Source organism: Dasypus novemcinctus, chromosome 27 (genome assembly GCF_030445035.2).
Source record: "Dasypus novemcinctus isolate mDasNov1 chromosome 27, mDasNov1.1.hap2, whole genome shotgun sequence".
Lineage (NCBI taxonomy): Eukaryota > Metazoa > Chordata > Mammalia > Cingulata > Dasypodidae > Dasypus > Dasypus novemcinctus.
In genome coordinates this window covers 6,291,075-6,306,513 of record NC_080699.1, presented here as the reverse complement: position 1 = coordinate 6,306,513, position 15,439 = coordinate 6,291,075, and the positions used below count along the sequence as shown (strand labels likewise).

Sequence of the window (15,439 nt, the reverse complement as noted above, 5' to 3'; positions counted from 1 at the left end):
ACAGAAGCGGAGCTGTCCCTGGTGGAGCGAGACTAAAGGAACGAACACCCTGCTTTGGGGAGAGCCCGTGGCCAGAGCCCACTCTCCTCAGTACGTCCCCCACTCCAAGAGCCTTAAATATCCCAACAGCCCCTAACAGAACTCACTGCCATCAGGAAAGGCAGACAAACTCTGGAAGGAAAACAAAAATACAGAAAAAGGAACAAAACCACTGACTGAGCCTCCTCCAAGAGGTCGAAAGAAACACAAGACCGTGGCGGTGACTGCGTCGTTGGGTCAGATTCCCGATGAGATCACTGGCCAAAAGACCAAACGCGGGGACTGTTATTTATTGTTAAATCAAACAATAGGGCCACCTGCATGGGGAGTTGCCAGGAGCGGCCCCCCTTCGCGAGAAACGACAGGGTGTCCTAGAAGATGAAAACTGGCCGAGGATGAACAGTTCAGATCCTGCAGCGCTGCTGGGGAGCTGCAGTTGGAGCAGCATTTAACAAGATGGCCCGAGACCGGCAGGAACGGCCTATTTAAAGCAGACAAGACCATTGTGCCAACCCGTGTACCTGTGCTCCGTATTTCGTCAAACTTCAACACTTAGATGCCACCCGGCCCCTGCGACGTCCCGCTGGCCATCCCCGCTTGCCTCTGCAGCCTCTGCAGCCCGCGCCCGTTCGAGCCTCTCCCCAGGTGGGACCCCGCCCTGCTCCAGCAGTTTCTTTCGGGGAAACTGCAGCTGCGTTAGTGTGGGGACTTCGTTTCTTTTGACGAACGACTTTTGCCATCTGCAAGCTGCTCCCGCCCGCAGGCAGGTGCAGGCGAGTTTGCAGGCTCAGCTCCCGGGTTGCCCCGCAGCCTGGCACCCGCCCAGGGGCTCAGGGCCCACAGCCGGGCGGTGGGCAGGCCCAGCTTCTCGTCCAAGGGCGTCTTCGACAGGCGCTTGTCCTGCTCCTGCAGCCCTCTGTGGACTGTTTCCCAGAGCCCTGCGGACGATGGCTGTGCCCGTTGGTGGCAGTCGTCCAAACATGGCGCGCAGCCCTGGGCTGCCAGCCTCCCCCTCGGCCCACCCGAGGCTGCTTCTCCTTTCCAAGCCTTCCTTTCCGTCTGTGTCGTCTCTCCTTTTCAAACCTTTCTTTCTTTCTCTTTTCTTTCCTTTTTAAGCCCTTCTTTCTCTTGTTTTCTATCCTTTTCAAACATTTATTTTGTGTTCTCTCCTCCCTCCCTCCCTTACTCTGCTTTTCTATGATGTTTTAAAATAAGTCCCTGCCGTCATGTCATTTTATAAATTTTCATTTGAAAATTACCAAAAATGCCACAACGCCGTCATCACACCTAATAAAGTGAGTAATCCGTAATATCCTCTTCTATCTACCCTAAAATGTTTCTGCTTTTAAAAAGTCTTTTACTATGAATGATTTATCTGAATCAGGATCCAAATAAGGGCTTGCATTTTATTGTGCCTTAAGTTCCATTTAAATAAGAGTTCTCATTCCTCCCCTCACTCTTTTTTTTCTCTCCTGTCATTGTCTTACGACATATGCTGGGTCAATGTCCTGAAGAACGTCCCATATTTTGGCTTTGACCGATTGCTTCTCCATGGTCTCATATAACATGATTTTTCTACATCTTACGTTATTCTTGCAACTGACAGTGAAATTTAGAAGTTGAATAAATTCAATTTTTTTTCGACCCAGCACACTTCACCATGGTGTTACGTATTTCACATTGCATCCTATAAGGTGGCCCAAATTGTATGATTGCCCCACTTTCAGTGACGTTGAAATTAACCAGTAGGGTCAGGTTGGGAAGTCCTATTCCAATGTCAAATTCCTCCTCAACCATTCTTGTGATGGTTTGTTTTGGCATCCATTGATAATGGTGCCTGAATCAGTATTTTAATAGGGGTTGCAAAATGGTGATTTTCTAAATCTCTTATCCAGTCTGCGTTTATCAGCTAAAATTTTTGTATAAAGAACTTCTTACAACAACTTTTCTAGTTTTCAGCTAGAACCACTGGTTTGTGCAGGACAGGTTTCCAGAACAAATGCTTCATTCTTTCCTTTTAACTTCAGAGGAAGGGGTTGGTGGTGTGGTTACATCCAATATGAGAAATGAGGTTTTTTTTAAGTTTTTTATTTTCTTCCTGTTGAGTATCATTATGGTCTCACTGAGTTGAGCATATTCAATGAGTTTCAATTAATTGCAGCCTTCATTCATTTTGATGTTTAAATTGTCCGATTTTGGGCCAAAAGGAACACTTTCATGCTGAATTTTGCATCCATTTATCATGACCCAGATATATTTATAACTTCCTTGCATTCTGGCAACACTAGACGAGGCAGGCCCATCTCGTACATCTACTCTGGGCCTTAAATCAGCTTTTTCTCTAAGAAGCCCTGGTTTCCTTGAGTGAATGCAGTGTTTGAATCCATCTCAGCCCAGGTTCCTTAGGAAAAAGATTTTGCTGTAATCTCAGGGCAGCAGAAATAAGAAAAAAAGAAAGTGGAGCAAGCAAGAATAGGATTTGAAGTGAGGTGCTGTGTACTTGGTTATACACTGCTGTATGCTCTGCTTTGAGGGAGTCACCTTGCCTTGTGGGACATCTCGAGATAGATCACACAAAGAAACTGTGCTGTGGGGCACCCGTAAGAGAGGAAAAGGAAAATAAATAGCTGGCTGGCTCCATCCTGTCTCATCTCCCGGGTTAAGGTTCGCCCCAAGGGAATTAGCTTCTTTCCCTTCTGGTATACACCATAGTTTTAGGAGCTAGTTGGGTAACCAGATTCCGTGCCGTGCACTGTGACATTTGATCTGAGTACACAAGTTGCAGAGGGGGCAGGACTCTAGGTACTTGCCAACGTGGCTGGTTTTGAGAGTGGAGCCCAGAGCAGCCCAGGGCTCCAGGTCAAGGTGGTGGCTGGTTCCAAGCAATGGCATTATGGGGGGGCTGAATTGGTCAATTTGGTGGCAGCTGGGGTGCAGCAAGAGCCCAAGGGAGCATGGAAACGTGTGCAAGACATGCTTGATACAGTAACTTTTAAAATATAATTTTGCATGTCCAGAGTTATTTCTTCAAGACTTTTCCTTTCACAAAGAGACGTTACTTTTAGAAATTAAAATAGTCTATCTACATGAGGGTGCTGCCAGAGAGCACAGCCCTTCTGCCACACTCCGCCACCTAGTAGCTCAGCCTTTGCCCACACCGCAGTGCAGGCGAGGCAGGGGGCTGTGGTCAGCTGGGTTCCCCGGGAGCAGGACACACGCGGTGGGCCAGTTTCTGCCACATGGGGTCATGTTTGGCATTGGAGTATTTCTAAAGTATTGTGGTTACTGTCCTATAAATAGCCGTCAGGTCCTGTCTGAGGTTAAGAGGTCACATGCCACAGAGGTCACTGATGTACTCATCCAGATGTTTGTCCAGATATATTTTTCTGGTAACTGACATGGATTTAATTCAAAATTATTAGATAGATGAAACAGTAAAGATAGGAAATTGGCCATTGCAGAAGATTTGCAAGGTCTGCCATGCTATAGCTGAATGACATCTCATTAAAACTTCAGTTGTTAACTCTTGTTCCATGCTCTGACATTCACTCTAGAGCATATTAGTACTCTTCTGTAACCTTGAAAGTTTTTGAAGTATAGATATATAAAAAGTAAGCAATGGTTAATTTGGTCATTAAAACTACTGTTCAATTTTATGTGGCAGGAGCAATCATCTATTTAGTGATTTTTATTTTGCTCCATTTAATGTAGTGAAATGTAAAAAATTATTTTTGCATAGTTTTGAATCATTAAGAACATGCCTTTTATAAAGGTACAATGTAGTCTTATCACTATTACATGAATATTGGGAAAAAGAATACACCAATATGGCATGTTATAATATTTTTTCTGAAAACAGTATTTTTTATTAAAAACATAGAAAACTGAAATAGGTTATACTAGGTGTCGGTTTCTCCTTATCATACAAAATTATCTTAAGAGAAAATAAAATCTAGTATTTTATTATGAGTGACAAAGATCAGACTCAGATCAAGATCGTGCTCCTTGGGAAGCGGACTTGGCCCAGTGGTTAGGGCGTCCACCTACCACATGGGAGGTCCGCGGTTCAAATCCCCGGTCTCCTTGACCCGTGTGGAGCTGGCCCACGCACAGTGCTGATGCATGCAAGGAGTGCTGTGCCACACAGGGGTGTCCCCCTGCGTAGGGGAGCCCCATGCACAAGGAGTGTGCCCCGTAAGGAGAGCTGCCCAGCGCGAAAGAAAGTGCAGCCTGCCAAGGAATGGTGCTGCACACATTCAGAGAGCTGACACAACAAGATGACACAACAAAAAGAAACAGAGATTCCCGTGCCACTGACAACAGAAGCAGACAAAGAAGACGCAGCAAATAGACACAGAGAACAGACAACCGGGGCGGCGGGGGGGGTGGGGAGGGGAGAGAAATAAATAAAAAAATTTTAAAAAAAAGATGTGTGCTCCTTTAGAAGTTTTAGGGATACCTTTTACAGGATGGTATTCCTGCCCAGTAACCCAAAGCAGGGGCCTTTTTATCTTTTTATTAAAAGCAGAGAAAATATAGTAAATATCCACTAACATGTCAGTCAGATTCAACATTCATTAACATGCTGCTATTCTCGTTTTATATATTCTACTTCCCAAACTTTATTTTCCTGGAATATTTTAAGGCAAATTCCAGATATCATATAATTTTACATTTTATATAAATTTATATAAATTTCAGTATGTATATCTAATGCATAAAAATTTAAAAAATACCAAGCAGGTTGGGGAGTGGTTGTAGCTCAGTGGTTGAGTGCCTGTTTTCCATATATAAGGTCCCAGTTTTAATCCCCGGTACCTCCTAAAAATAATAATAATAAAATGATGTTCCACATCAGCATTTACCTAATTAATGGTTTTAATAACTATTGATAATGATTGGCTAAGTTTGTCAGCTGCAATTCTTTCATCAAGAGTTGGTTTTTCTAAAACATAATTCTTATAACAAAGGAAGGATACTTACATTTTTTCCATTTTTATAACAAATTTTACAGGTAAAATTATATGACATCTGGAATTTGAGATTTTTTGTATCTTTCTTTTTTTTTTAGGACTTTGGCATATATATCTCACCTTATCAAGTGCTTGATAGATACATAGTAGGTTCATTTGTTTCCGTTTGTTCTCAATTTGGGGGATGGGGTGTTGCTTTGTTTTTTTCCTTTTTGGTTTATTTTAAAATAACAGAAAATATTTATATAGTTCCAAAGTCAATATTTGAAATAAGGTGAATTCAGAAAGACCTTGCTTCCATATTTGTTTCCATTTTCATTCTCTCCCTTCTCAACAGGTAACCATTTTTATTAGTCTTTATTCTCCCAATATTGCACATGTGTTTGCACTTGTATTTTTTTCACTTACACAAAAGGAAGCCTCACTGTTCCATACCTTGCTTTATTCTCTTTCATTACATATTTCTGCTTGTCTATCTTAGATATACATAGATGTGGGGTTGCTAGGCCAAAGGGTAAATGCATACACAATATTCCCTTCAAGAGAGTGGTATTATTTTGTGCTTGAGAAGACTTTAAAAATAACGTTTCCCTAAGTTTGACATAGGTGAGACCTACATAATCAGAACTCTGAGATGTGGATTCCAAAATGATTTGCATTGGCTCTCTGAGCTGGTTTTTTTGTTTGTTTTGTTTGTTGTTGTTGTTGTTTTTAGGAGAAACCAGGAACTGAATTCAGAACCTCCCATGTGGGAAGCAGACACTCAACCATTTGAGCCATATCTACTCCCCTAGAAGAAATTTTAAGGCAACATTAAATCCAATTTATTGTTCACTTGATATGTGCCAATTACTGTGTTAGTCCCTGGTGTTCGAAATCTCAAGATGAAAATAATATAGTCCACCCTGAAGGATCTCAGAGCCTAGATAATGGAGAAGAAACCTTCATAAATGGATCGTTACGACATAACGTAATTGCTGGTAGAGATGTACACAGGAGGCAGAGGGAGTACAGAGGAACAAACAACTCTTTTTGGGAATTGTACCTGGGGTAGATCCGGAAGGACCATTCTTAATAAAAGCAGAAGATGCTCTTAAAGTCTTTACAAAAGTCATTTAACGAGAAGAAATGAATGGCGAGTCTTGCTCTGAATTTATCCTATTTTACTTGCTTCTTTTCTTGTGTTTTGTTTTTTACATTTTTAATTTTTGCTCTAGCTTTAACTTTTCGAGCTGGAGCTACCATGGATTTCTGTAGAGATTTTGAACCTAAAATCTTTAAAAGTAAGCAGAGTCCTAACACACTGACACTGCGTGTGGGAAACATTGCAATAACCATAGGGGTCCGTGGTCTGTGGGCAATAAATAATGCAATTTATGTAGTTGACAGGAGAGAAGATAAAAGTCAATAAAAAGAGAATTATTTATTAAAAAGATCTAATGTTACAAGAACAGTACACAGAACTATTATCCGACTGTGCCTTCCACGTGATATATACCATTATATATAGTTTATATACAGATTGTATATAATATATTGAAAGGTTTGACATGGGTCCACAGTATCTTCATTTTGGTATGCAAAGCATTTTCTTTCGTGAAACTTCCAATGATGAGGAGTGTTTATATTTTTCAATAGTTTGACACACAAAAATACAGTCTCTTCTGTGACTTAAGACTGTGTGGTTACTGTCCCATCCAGGAAAAAGCTCAGTTAAGTACTGCAGCTAAAACATAATGCACCTCGATAAGGAATGTTGCTCTGTTTTCTATAAAGTAACAAGTATGTACTACATGATGCATAAACATTTAAAACCTGTTTTTAAAATGTTTATGAAGCAAAATTCATATTCTGTGCTTGTTGAATAAAAACATCCCAAAGCTCTGATTCCTGTAACAATACAACAGCAAATATTCTGTATGTAAATATTCTGTCAGGTATGTACCATCCATCAGCTAGTTGAAAATAGTGACTAATTTGAATTTGCCATATATCAGCATTATATTTATTGGAACTGTGTTGCATGAGAGTGTAAGTAACAATTTGATTCTTGAAGTCCTTCCCTAAATCTGGAATAGAACACCGTGAGAAAAAAAGAAAATGGTTTGATTAATCAAATGTGAAGTAAAGATTACTGCCCATTCTTCCTTATTCTCGCTGCATTTTTATCAGATGTATACTTTCCTCCTGCAAGATCTCCTTACTCAGAGAAAGCTCCTGTTTCCCCAGCCAAAGAGTTAGCATCTCTCTTTCTGCAAAGTCCAGCCTCTCCCAGTCCAGGAGGAAGCACTGGAGAAGGGCCACTTGGTTGTACCTATTCTCAAGCTTAAATATTCACCAAAGGTTATTACTTGAATATAACATTCTGCTAAATAAAATAGTTTTTAAAAGATTTCTTACTTAAGGGTATCTTGGGCATTGTTTCCCAAAGACAGTAAGTAAGTGATGTGGAGAGTTGTCCTGTGCATTCCAAACCAACTTTTTGGGGTGCTCAGGACATGGGCTCTGAGCCCTGCTCTGCTTCTACGAGGACTGAACCCTGGAGTCAGGAGTTTGGTCTCAACCTACATTTTGTCATTTTGTTTGCTGTTTAAGATGCAAATAGAGTTAACAGGTTAGATTATAACAATGGAGAAAAGAGGCTCCCTTTTGTTTTGGTATTAGTGTCAGCTGTGAAACTGGAGTTTCTCTAGGCCTTTTTTTGGCACACGACTTTGTAACAACCATTCCTTCAAACATCTTCATGGGGATAACTGGCAACTCAGGCACGTTCCCCATCTTGTCTAGACCTCCTGTAAGATACCACCATGTAGGAAACGTTCATCTTGCTTCCCAGCAACTATTTCGGATCATTTAGGCCCAAGTTGACTCCTCAAAATGGCAGGCGGGGATGACTTCTCAAACCAGAAAGTCAAGCAGTGTGTGGCTCGCTGGACTAGCTGAGACTCTACCTGAAGCCACGTTCTATGACTTAATCTAGGAAAGTCCATTTGTTTTAATAGTTGTCAAGATTTTACAAGTGATTTGTGATGCATGGACTTGTTTTTTAAAAAAATCAAAATTTATTTGTTTTGTTTGACCCATTTTAATCCACAAACTACAGGTATGCATATTTATTTGCAGAACAAGTTTTCATTATCCTTAAAATGATGTGCAATTAGAAGAAAGCCTTGGGTCTAATTCAGCAATGGGTTTGGCAGTAGGTGGGGAAATGGAAAACATCTGTCCCATATTCATTTCATTTCCAAGTTAGCACCCATTGTAGCATGTCAGTGTCCCTAGATTTGAGTGACCATGTATATTTTTGTGGCTTTAAACCATCTTTTGTTATTAAAAATGAATATTTACTGTATTTGCACCTAAATAACACAGTACTTAGAGAAAAGCAATAACACATAAATTCATTTGGACTCACTTTCTATTTACCTTGCACGAATATAAATGGCTTATTCCCTACCCTAAGAACTTGCTCTAGGAATGCATATAGAATAGCATATTGAAAAACCTTGCTATTTCACTATGCAACCACACAATATTTTTTCGAGAAAATATTTTGTGTACTTATCCTATAATGTACCATATAAGTGAAATAGTTTTCATTTCTCCCACTGCTTTGTCGATTGGAATAGTTAGCCGAAGGGAAAAATGAAAAATGCTAGCCTGAGAATCTTAAACAAACTTTTCATTCTTAGTTTTGTATTTACTTTTGAAACAGATCTGGAGACTGTGTAACAAATGGATGGCACACACTCACTCATCAGATAGAAAAGCAAATCCCAACATATTAAAAAGTAAAGAATACATCTGACCGAAATGATCTTTGCTTACAAAAATTTCATTACATACAATCTGCATATTTTTACTGGACCAAGAAGTGTCCACCCCATTTACAAAAACCAAACAGAAACCTCATGGATACATAACAGCGCCCCAGGCTTCTGTAAGTGCACCCGCGATAGTCCCACGTTTTTAAAGCTCACCCCAGGGCTCTGGCTTCTGCACTTACTACTCTCCGTGTCACCGTTATCAAGCTAAAGTAAAGAAATGCAAATCAAGCCTTCGGTTTTCACCAAGAAGTTGAAGGGATCATCATGGCCAAGAGCACTGCTATTGAAGACGAAGCCGTGGACAGCGGGTGGAGGGTGGACTGGGCGCTCGTGATTTTCCCACCTGCAGAAAGAGAGAAGCATCCGGTGGAGCCAACTCTGCTGGTTTTGCTGGACTAGCAAAGAGTTGTTTTTAGATACGTTAAGACAACTGAACTATCGGTCTTGCTTCTGAGGAGCCACTCCTACTCAGAACAAGCTTCCCGGAGCTGGGTCGGGGCAGAGTTTTGTAAGGATACTTCTATAGAGAGGACCTCTGAGCTATGCCAGGCCTCCCAGACACATCTACTCTGGAGACTGAGGGTAATTGTCAGCAATGATGCACTGATGGAAAACATCCCCCCTACCTTCCAGGTGTGAAGCACTAACCCATTCCTACAGTTCATAGTTCAGGAAACTGGACGTGTGGTAACATGACCCCATAATTTATTTACTTCTGTCAATTGTTTCATTTAATAATAGATAAAAAGGAGACTGGTTCTTGGATTGGTTTGGCTGTTTCAGTTGAGAATGCCTAAATTCTAGATTCCAATGTCAAACCTGGCAAAGGAGAGCCACCGTTCACCACGCTGACACCCAGGAGAAGCTCTTCTTGAGACCAAAATATTATATATAGTTCAGGTATTTGAATGGTCATATGATTAAACTGACAAATCTAAAAGAATTATTCAGAAATAGTTTTGGCAGTTCCACATTGCAACAAATAACATATTGCCTTTAATTTCAAGAATTATTCTTGCAGCCAGAAGTCACGATTGCTATTTAATGATCACATACTATCTGTCATGTACTGTGCTAAGCCCTTGATAAACTTTATCTTTTTTGATCCTCACAATATTACCATGTGGTAAGTACTATTATTTATTTCCTTGCTGCTGATAAGGGAACTGGGGCTCAGAGAGATTGTGGAACTCTCTTAAAGTTCCTGAGATAGGGGTTTGTGAACCAGGTACTCATATGTACTCTCTCTCCTAAAAGAGTCCTGGGTCCTGGTTAAAAGCTTCATAATAATAATATAATCTTCTACCCAATTTTTGGAATCATTTTTCTGCCAGGTTATCTTCTCTGGACAGAGTGAATTTAAGGGGATTTAGGGGGGTGATTTTTATTACAGAGATAGAATCTAAATTTATTTTCCAGATGCTTGCCTAAGAGCAGAAGAATTTGTTTGTCACACACATAAAAAAAAAAAGCAGCAAATCTTTTTGCCTTGGGAAATTTTTATAGCTGATGCACTAATAAAACCTATTTATCAACATATTGGAGAATGATAAATTCTTTTCAGCTTGTATAAAAATGGGGTTACTTTGAAGTGTGTAGCCACATGTGAGCTATAAGAACAGCAAGATGGAGCAGGATGTTCATGCTTAATAAATAAAACCTGTAAAAACATCCTCTGTATTTATTTGAGAGTAGTTGTGTCTTTGTTAAATCAACTTACATGACACTTTTACAAAAACACTTCCCTTTCAGAATGCTAAATAGGGTCTAAGCCTCAAATTTCACATAAAATACACAAAGCAAAGACATAGTTTTGTACAGCAATTAAAAAAAAGTGGACTAGGCTTTAGTACCAGCTAAAACTGGTAACTAGCTGTTTCTCTTGGAGCAAGTCATTTAACATCTTAGACTTTTAGTTTTTGGAAAGTGAGGATAATGAAACCAGTCTTTCCTTGGTTCTCTGGGTCTAAATTAGTCAATGCCATGAGATTCCACTTATTAAAGCGCAGGAAATGGGTTGCATTGGCCAAAGTGTTATCAACTAAGATACAGAAGTTGACAATTTCCCCCCCATGAGATGGAAGTCACAAATTAATTAAAATATAAATGGGAGAATCAAGTACAAAATGCTTCCAAGCTCGGGGTTGACCTCATTGAGATGATAGTTTATAATCTGACTGTGCTAATACAACCCCAGTTGACAGGTACCTTAAAGGATCTGAGGGTAATAAAATACCTAACCCATAAGGCTGCTGGAAGGATAAAATGAGAGAATATATGCAAAGCACCTAGTGTAATGCCGGGAACATGCTCAGTGCTCAGTAAATGACGGTTGTTATTAGAATTTGGAGACTTATGAAGCAAGCAAAGAGGAGAGTCATCATCTCGATCACTTTTCAGAAGTCAGCTTCAGTTTCTCAAGGTGCTCTTGAAAATTTAGCACCCACATCTGATCAGTTCAATTGTGAACTAACTAATCAATGGGCAGACATTATTACTTCCTTGCTTTTGAAACTATACTTTGATAAGTGAATCATAAAGTGTATTCAGCTTTTGTGTGGCCATCCGGTATTTAAAGCCTTTAAGTCTTTTCACCTGAATTTCTCAAAAAGTCAGCTCTTCCCTGCCTTATGGTTTGTTTTTTCATTTTGAAATAATTTTAGATGTACCAAAAAGTTGTAAGAATAGAACAAAGAATTCACCCAGATTCCTCAACTGTTAACATTTCATTACCCTTTTTATTCTCTCTTTCTCTCTATATGAACCATTTGAAAGTAGGTTAGAGACATGATGCCTCTTTACCCCTAAACATGCCAATGCATATTTCCTAAAAAATAAGGACTTTCAAAATCAGGAAATTCATGTCAATATAAAAGTATTATCTAATCTAAAGACCTTATATTCAAATTTTGCCAATTTTCCCAGTGTCTTTTAACTTGTATTTTCATGCAATAATTTGTAATTTATCAAATGTCACTAGTTTTTCCTCAAAGTTTGAGTCTATTATATTCTTTTCTCTATTATATCTGGTTTCCATCTCACTTTGTGGTATCAAAAAAATTCACAAGCAATGCTTCTGGATCTCAATCCAAGTTGATAAATATGTTGAATAAGATATCATTAGAGACTCTCCTGTAAGTTGACAATTCTGCTTGGGAATGATAACTCAACAAATAATGCTCATAATTTTCCACTGATTAAATTCACTTTAAAAATTCTTTTTTACACTGTTTTAATGAAATTGTACCTACTTCTTTCCTAGCTCTATATATGCAGTGTAAGTACAGATACCATCACTTCACTTCCTGACATATCAGTCTAGCAACCAGCATGGTTAAAGCAGATGAATTTATCCTTCTGAGAGAGGTAATTAGTGACAGTTTCCCCGATACTTAATTTCTAAGTACTCATAACCACATGTTTAATAATGTTTTTATCAGAGACAAATATCGAGCTCTTTGGTAGATAGCTTCCATTATTTTATCTTTCCTACCGTTTTTGAAAATCAGGGTCCTTTTGGTCTATCTTCTGGCTTCAGCAAGGATATGGTGGAAAGAAACTGGAATGAGGCTGCGAAGACTTGAGTTTTACTTCAAATACTCCCACATACATACTCAACAACCATGTGGCTTTGGGTAAGTACTTGAGCTTCACTTTTCTTATCAACAAATTGGACTAGTCGTATTCTTACTTGCTTTTGCACAGGGTACTATTAGTACCAAATGAGATAAATTTTGTGAAAACCTCTATAAATAGTTATACATTACAAAGTATTATTAATATTAATAATTACTCAGCTATTGTGGACAGTGATTCCACAGTTTTATCTCATTATCTTTGTAATATAATTCATTTGTGACCTTATCTAAAGTCATCAGGCTCTTTTTCATTTATTTATCTTGAATTTCAACTCCCTAATAGTCATGATTTATTTAATCTCTCCACTTTGAGCATCATTGCGCTTTATGGAGTAAGTAGATGACCTAAAACAGGGATTGACTTGCTTTCTTGCTATGAGGTGATACATTCTGTATTAGTAGTGACCCTTATTTTTTTGTTCCCCATGTTATGGACATGATTAAAGAAACATTTAAATTTTTCTGAAATTTTCTCTAGTTTGGGGTTATTTTGAAATTATGCCTTCACAACACCACTTTTGTACTAACAAATGACTTTCACCCTCGGTTAACTGTCCCTTCACTCATCTTTTTATCCCCTATATCCTTTAAAATTTTTAAAAATTTGAGCTGCTCAATGAAGTTTCTTTTATTGCTTTCCTATTTTTTTCCCTCTTTAGGTTCAATAGTAGTTTTGTTATACTTTTTTTTGTTGTAGTTACTTTTAAAGAAAGCCTGTTTCTCTCAAGTTGTTTCCCTTTTATAGTTTTCAACTATGGGATCATTCCTGTTTCTTTAAGGATTTTGAAGTTTATTTTTTACTGCTTTCTTCTTATAGTTTTTCTTTAAGTTTTTTTTTTAAAGATTTGCATATCTAATTACATCTTCTGCTTCTTTTTTTGGTTACCTCCATTAAATGGTGACTTACTTACAAATTCCTAAAATTTCCCTGTATTTAATCAATTTTCCCTTGCTGGTAGACTGATGATAGTAATGGTGAGGAAGATATGTGGCCTTGTAGACAAGCATACTGTACATTGAATCCTGGTTCTGCCAATTAGTAGTAGTGTGATCACAGGCAAAATATTAAAATTTCTCTGTAAAACAGGAATGCCACCTACTTCTTATGAATGTGACAAAGATTAAATATGTAAGCACTTAAAACTGTATCTGGCATACAGTAAAGGCTCAGAAAAAGCTAGCAATTATTAATATTGCTAATACCAATAATGTCTCATAAAACATAGCATTTGTTTTGAAACCAATAAACATGACCAAAATTTAACTTCATAATACATCCCCTTTACACTTTCTTGTCTCTGCCCCATTGATCTAACAATAAAGAAGTAGGTATAGTATCAGCTTAAAAGCAATATTAAAAAAACCCAAATGTCCTTTAAAAAGGTACTCCCTTTAGGGACTTTCACCAATGAGGACATTGTAATGAAAACATCATCTCTTTCTAGTTTTGTAGAAAGTTTGCAACTACAGGCAGACTACCATGGTTCATATTAATCAGAAGATAATATAGAAATCAGAGTATGATTTCAAAATCTCCGAACCATGAAATCTATCACATCAATTTTGATGACCTTTACACTACCTTGATATTGTTGATGGTCATGAACTTGAAGCTCTTAGGTTGAAACGTACCTGCATAGGCTGGTACCCTGATCTGGGAACTAGCCGCCCCGTCCCCGCCTTCACTGTACACTCGGACTTCGATGATGTAGAGACCAGCATCAGAGAGCGGCACCACTGCTTGGGGTTTCTGCGTTTCAATGACTTGAATGTTGCTATGACCCTCTTGCCTATAAAATACCTGTGAGTAACAACAGAAGCTTAAACATTTGACAATCAGTTAAGGGTTCCAAATATTTACTGATGTATGTTGGGATCGGAGCTAAGCACGTGGAGCCTGCGGTTTAAACACTCGTATAAGCAATTCAAAGCATGTGTTATATACAGCACTGGAAGCATCTGTGAGGTACCACAGAAGCACCAAACAGAGAGTTTAATTCTGCCTGGAGCTCAGGGAAGACTTTCTGAGGAGGTGATGCTTGAGCCCAGTATTTGAGGAGGAGTAGAGTTCATCATTACACATTTCTAATGAAATTTCTACTCTAACTAACCACAGGCTCTTGTATAAGGCATTTACCTTCATGGCTTAGTATTCTGATATGTAAACCCAGGATTATCCCATGTCCCAGTGTGTCCCACTTCCTTCACATTAACAGCTTTTTTCATTAGTTTGATACATTCATTGCAATTGATGAACATATTTGGAACATTGTCACACAGCGTGGATTATAGTTTACATTGTAGTTTACACATACAAAGTAATGCCAACAGGGGCCTAGCTGGTGCTTTAGCCATACTCGGATGGAGTATTTAGCCAAGATTTGGGGAATCTGGGAGATTTCTTGGAGAACACTTATAGCAGGTTCTTTTGGCTTTTAAAAATATACATGTATCAGAATTTATGCTTCTGATTTGACTGAAACAGTGTAATGAATCAGAATTCTGATCGGCCACATGAGATAATTAGAAAGCACATTCATAGGAATGGGAAAGTATGTAAATTGGTGAGGATTGGCAGGGGAGTGACTATTTAGAGGACACTGTTATTATGGTTCAATAAATTACAATTCTTATGACAAAGAAAAATGCAGCCAACAATGCATATCTAATGTTGCTGTAAAATCCAGAGTTAGAGAAAAATTTGTGGATCAGTTGAGATTTAGGGACAAAAGGTAAAGACGGGAAAAAAAGTCAGTTAACGGTAGCAAAAGGAGTTTGAGATTAAATGTGACTTTTTCCAAGACATTAAGAGAGATGAAGTTTTATGTGTTGGTAAGTAGGTATACTAATAAGTAAAAAGATATATTAATTTAATGGTTAGTCTTAGGTCCTTCAGAGAATCTTGGTCTCATTTTAAAATGCTGATTTAGAAAATACGAATGAGAAATATTAGAAGGTTAAG

The 15,439-nt window shown here is 38.6% G+C and overlaps 1 protein-coding gene across 2 annotated transcripts in view; it reads right to left on the bottom strand.

Moving 5' to 3' along the window:
• Positions 1–6,410: 6,410 nt before the first annotated feature.
• Positions 6,411–15,439, bottom strand: part of CNTN5 (contactin 5) — a 1,236,361-nt gene continuing 1,227,332 nt past the window's right edge. For both annotated transcript variants that reach the window (XM_058289033.2, XM_058289032.1), the window contains exons 24-25: positions 14,110–14,278; positions 6,411–9,182 (exon numbers count right to left, since the gene is read on the bottom strand). In XM_058289033.2, coding sequence (XP_058145016.1) covers positions 9,120–9,182; positions 14,110–14,278 — 232 coding nt within the window. In that variant the 3' untranslated portion in view covers positions 6,411–9,119. The remainder of the gene's footprint in view (positions 9,183–14,109; positions 14,279–15,439) is intronic.